This window comes from Teleopsis dalmanni, chromosome 1 (assembly GCF_002237135.1).
Source record: "Teleopsis dalmanni isolate 2A chromosome 1, ASM223713v2, whole genome shotgun sequence".
Lineage (NCBI taxonomy): Eukaryota > Metazoa > Arthropoda > Insecta > Diptera > Diopsidae > Teleopsis > Teleopsis dalmanni.
Genome location: NC_051846.1, coordinates 208589889 through 208595606, shown reverse-complemented (window position 1 = coordinate 208595606; position 5718 = coordinate 208589889). Strand labels below are relative to the sequence as shown.

At 25.4% G+C, this 5718-nt stretch overlaps 1 protein-coding gene across 1 annotated transcript; it reads right to left on the bottom strand.

Moving 5' to 3' along the window:
- Positions 1–1144: 1144 nt before the first annotated feature.
- LOC119667163 (putative uncharacterized protein DDB_G0283051) lies at positions 1145–1477 on the bottom strand. The gene has a single exon (XM_038076452.1). It carries the CDS (start codon positions 1475–1477, stop codon positions 1145–1147), a length of 333 nt encoding a protein of 110 aa, XP_037932380.1.
- Positions 1478–5718: the final 4241 nt, after the last annotated feature.

Here is a 5718-nt window from a genome sequence, read left to right as displayed (position 1 = left end):
GCTAGTTCACGTCATAAATCATAACATCATATTATAAAACAAAGAGATCGTTTGAAGCAACTGAGTTTATGCTTGTTCTTGCACTGAGTTTTTGCTTTTTCCCACAAACGAATTCACAAACGAAAAACAGTTGACGAAGATTTCATTTGCGGCAAATAAAAGAATTTTTCGGTGTAGTTCTCATGTAACAAACTGATCATTTACGGCAATCGTTTCGTCAATTGTGGTAATTGAACTTCAGATCACGTAAATAAAATTTACTAACCAAATTCAGTTAACGAATTTTTGGTTTGCGGTAACCGAAATAATTTTCAAAATCTATAAGTATATACGAAAGTGAAATTAATTCTATCCATAGAAGTGCAAAAATAATTGCACTTACTTCACAACAAATTGATTAGTTGTGAAGTAAGTAATATTACTTAAGAAGATCAATAATATTACTGATTAGTTGTGAAGTAAGTAATATTAAATTTAAATCTATTACAAGGTATTTAAATTTTTTTAAAAAATATAACTCACTTTTTTATTTTATTCAATATTGAAATGGAGATAACAGATTTAGAAAGGTTGGCAAAATCAAATACGATTGCTTTTGGCTTTCTTCGTCATGATTTATTTATATTTTTATTTTTCTATTCATTTTCAATATTATAGAATATTTTATGTATATTATGATTAGGATTAAAATGATTGAAAAACAACAATCTTTGGAGTTTTAGTATTTTATTCTAAAATATCTAGGGTTTAAAGCTAAAAATCATCTAATAATAAACTTCAGGTTAAATTCATAAGAAATCGAAATGAAAAATTTATTTTTTAATTAAAGTTTGAAATTAATAAATGCGCGTCCCATCAAACTTGATATATACATTTGCACCTACGCACACATAAATCACAACAAAATAATAACAGATGTATTGCAATTAAATGAAGACTAATAATGGCATTAAAAATTATAACACATTTTTAAATTAAATATATTCTTTCAGTACTAATTTTTATTAAAAACATTTTTAACTCATTGAATATTTTGTAAAAGTATTTTTTTTTTAATTTTTAATCTGCAATTCAGGATTCTATACATGTTCAGTTTCAATTATTATCGTTGTCAATTTGGCTTTCCTGTGGTCAAAATTTTAGCTTAACCTCTATTTGCTCTTCTTGTTTTAGTGGTACGTCTCCTTCTAGTTCTCCTCCTCCTCCTCTTGCCACCTCCAACTTTGACATTATTCTTGTTGTTATTATTGCTTACATTTCGGTTGTTGTTGGTGTTGCCACCGCTGCTGCTACTGCTTGCGGCGGTAGTAGTGTCGGATGATGATGCAGCTGTTGTAGTATCTGTACTGGCAGCTGTAGTTGTGTCTGTTGAAGCTGCAGTGGTGTCGGTTGAAGCCGCAGTGGTGTCCTGGGCCCAAGACTGTTGGATGGCTATTATAGCCAATACCGCAAAAATGCTAAGAATGCTCAACTTCATTGTTATACGACAATGTTTCAACTGATTTCTAGAAATTTCAAGTTCAATTTATATGAAATTTTTGAACTCTTAATTTTTTTATATAATAGGCTTTTATTTGTTAAATAATTTTTGTTTTATTAAATAACAAATATTAGTATTAAACATTTGGATGCGTGGTTTTATGTGCTATAGTATGAAATAATCGCAATAACTCAGTTGTTCAATTTCACAAAACAGTTGTAGTCAACAATAAGATTAATAGAACAAACATAGTAATGGTTGTTTGTTGTTATTAAAAATAATTTAAAAATTTAAATATATATTTAATTTAAGAACATTTATTTAAAATGACATTATATAACCAAATTTTTCAGAAAGCTAAATAGTTAGATTTTATGTGTTTAATAATTTTAATTCGAAAATTGTTCGGTTTTACACAGTCTATTTTTGGTTATTACAATAACGTCTTTTAGTAACTTATAGACTAGCATAATTAATTAATTAATTAAGTTTAAGTGTTTTAATTAATACGAATCGTAGAGTAACATTAGCATGACCTTCTCCATATTACGTTCCTAGATTAGGTTGCATGCACAAGAAAGATCATGCAATAAATAATGCCTCTACAAAAGAATAGTATTGAAATTTGACAAAAAAAAAAATAAAGTAAATAAATACATAATTAATTAATTCAATTATTCTATAGCTGGTTTATGATTTCGTTCTAATATATCACATCAAATAAATTAGTTAATAAACTTTCACAGCAAATTAACAAGAAACTCTAAATTCGAATATACAAATCAAGTAAATCTTTGCGTCAGAACACCAACTCTGAGCTTCAAATTTTGCAGGGCACGAGTTCAATCCTTGATACTTGTAGCCTCAAAAAAAATTATTTACGAATAATTAAATATAGGAATCATAAAATATTTCAAGACTATAATTGATGTGTATTTGGCAATATTTTAAATAGCTACATGGTTAGCCAAAAATGCAATTAATTAAAATAATATAAAAATAATTTTTGTTGTTGAAGTTCACTACTTGTCGACACCTCTCTATTAAATACAAAATCTTCTATTAAGTAAAATAATCACTACAATCATATTGACGTTAAAATTAAATTTATGTTAATAACTTTTTAAAACAATAGAGATTTTAAATCTTAATAAGCATGTGGAAATTTGTTTTTAGAAACTTTACCTAAAGTGATTAAAGTGAGTTTAAAGTAAGCTTAAATCTGTATTGCTTTTTTAGCAATGTTTTTGTTTTCTATTGAGTTACTAAATGCTCGAAAAGGGTGAGCTGCCTCAAGATGTGTGCACAGGAGTATTATTTCAGCAATTGGTATTATGTGTAACTATGTAAAACGATCCTAATTGTTCAAGAAGTCCAAACAGTTGAAAGTTTTGATCTAAATGTTCGAATTCGAGTATACTGAAGTTGCTCGAGCATTGTAATGTTCGAAAACTTTGAAGCAGTGCTATGCAAGTAAAATAATTGTATGAATCCGCACCTGTATATGTCATACGCAAGAATAGTAAACTGCTTCTTTACATTTGGAGATCGGTTAAATGGCATGATCAACTCATCGCCCTTTAAATTGTTGATACTGAATGATTATTATTTAATCATTACTAAATTATTACACTTATGTTAACAAATAATCCAGTATTTTTTTTTATCATTTGTAAGCATTTCAATGTTATTATAAAGATTGTGTTATTTTTAAGTACATATTTTACTTATATTAAAACATATCACTGAAACTTAAATACTGATAGAATAATTTAAATAATTTTTAAACAAAATTAATTTTATTAATTGAAAATATTTCAAATATCTGTACTATCAAATGCTGTCAAAATACTTTGTAAAGCATTTTTTTTTTCACAAATTTATTTTGATCATATATAAGAAGTAATAAGATGTAATTAACTCAAATTATTTGGTGAATTTATTCAAAGCAATAAATATTTCAATTAATTTTTATTGCATTTTATTGTGTATTAAACGCCATAATTTTCGAAAAATAAATAAATCAATTAATCTTGTGCCGAGCAAATTCGTATCAATCGAATTGTTGTGTATGGAAACATGCCCGATTTAACAGTTTCTATCCAAACAATTCGATATGTTTGTAAACAATTACAAACGTTCTAAATAATCAAAAAATGTGAGCAGAATTAACCAAATCAACTAGAATAATTTATTATTAAAGAATTTCTCAGTACTTAATAAAACTTTTGTAAATAGTATTGAAGTAAATATTTATAAACGCAAATATTTACATAGCAAATGCTGTAAATTTTTTTATAATTACTTTTGGTGAGAATACTTTTGGTGCTGTAGTATGTGAACTACTCGTACAATATAAATATAAATATAAATACAAATATTGTATATATCAACAAATATACAACTAACAGGAACAGAAATGAATTACAAGTATTTGGGTTAATTAAGGCTTGTGTTAAAGCAAATTGTATTTAACATTAAAATGTAAATTTATTAAATCAAATTAAGAGGTAAATATTATTTCAGCATTAAATTAATTATAAAAAAAAAATTGCTAAAAACTTCATTTACAAAAGTATATCTTGCAGCGCACAGTATGTCAAAATGAAAATTGAACGATCAAAATTCGGTATTTTTTGAAACAGTAGAGATATTGAAATGATTTAATTGAATATTAAAATTAAAATATAGATGAACTTTGATATATTTGAGTTCAATTGGCTTACTGGAATGCATCCAGATTTGGGCATAAACATAGTCAACTATTACATTTTTTTTCAATACCTCAAAGACTATGGCAGGTTAAAAGTTGTAATATGGTGTACTAAATACCTGTACTATAATGCATATGTGCAAAAACTTGATCCTCCACCCTCCATTTAAAGTTTTTATAAAAAATTGTTTATTATTGTTAAAGGAAACTTTTATTTCTATTTAATTATGCATACTTTTTATGTATGTATTCAAAAAATGGAATTGATCCGCTTATTTATTATAGGCTATGTTCTTTGCAAATTTATGAAATTTTAGCAAATTTGAGATTTTACAAAAATTAACGAACTTTAAACCCTAATAACTTTTTTAATAGTTATTAAAATATGATTAATTTTAAATTTTCAAAAACTTAGGATATTGTTATTATTTGTGTATAAGAAAGCTTCAATTTTAGTTATCAATAAAATTTTATAAGTGAAAATGCACAACTATGCAATCACTTCTGTATGATATTATCAGTAATTTTCATATATACCTACGATACCCAAAAAATGTATTCAAGTTCAAGCCAAATACAAAACCTACTGAGCCCTATTTCAGGTCCTAGATATCATTAAAAAATTATGCAAAATATGATCTTTAATTAATCTCATATATTTTAATAACGAATCCAATAACAGTTATTCTTTTATAAATATTTAATTTGTTCACAATTGAAATTTCAGGCAGATTGATAGGAAAACCATGAAGTTATTACACATTATGTTCAGAAGCATTTGATGTTATACGAGTTAATAGTCTAAAGTAATTCAATACTTTAATTTAGTAACACACTATTATATGTACTCAATACGAAAAGAGTTTTAAGTTATTGAATGAGTTTCGAAAAGTATATTTTAAGGCGCAATGAGCCTCCATCGAAGCAAATAAGTTATGGACTAAGTCTGTATTTATTATTCAATTTTTAGGTCTTTGCGTATATTTTTATTTCGATAGCTATATTGACAGATTTTATTTGCTAAATATATAGAAAAAGTGTATGAAAATAAAATAATAATTTTTTATGAATTTTTATGGAGACCAAATCTAAGACCAAATACTATTTTTATCAAAGAGAAAATGAATAATGGCTATAATATTTAAAACTCAGCGATGCTGTTATCCACTATGTCTATAACTAATTACACTGTAAATATTTTAATTAAAAATTTTTTAATTAATTTTAAATTTATTTTAAGAAAAAATGTTACTGAAAATATTATTGAATATTAAGAGAAAATATGTACAAAAATATTTTTTATTTTTTATTAAAAAAAATGTACATGTAGTACTCATATTTAAATATAAATTTTCATATTTCCTGTGCAATACTAATGCAAATAGTCAGCAAGTGAAATATTCCTTTTATCATTATCTTTCACAATAATTTCACTATAATTTAGCGTAAAATTATTGCAACATCTATTTTCATCAATTAAAATAATCAAATTAAATCGCGTTCTCATGTTCTTGGCAAGATGGTG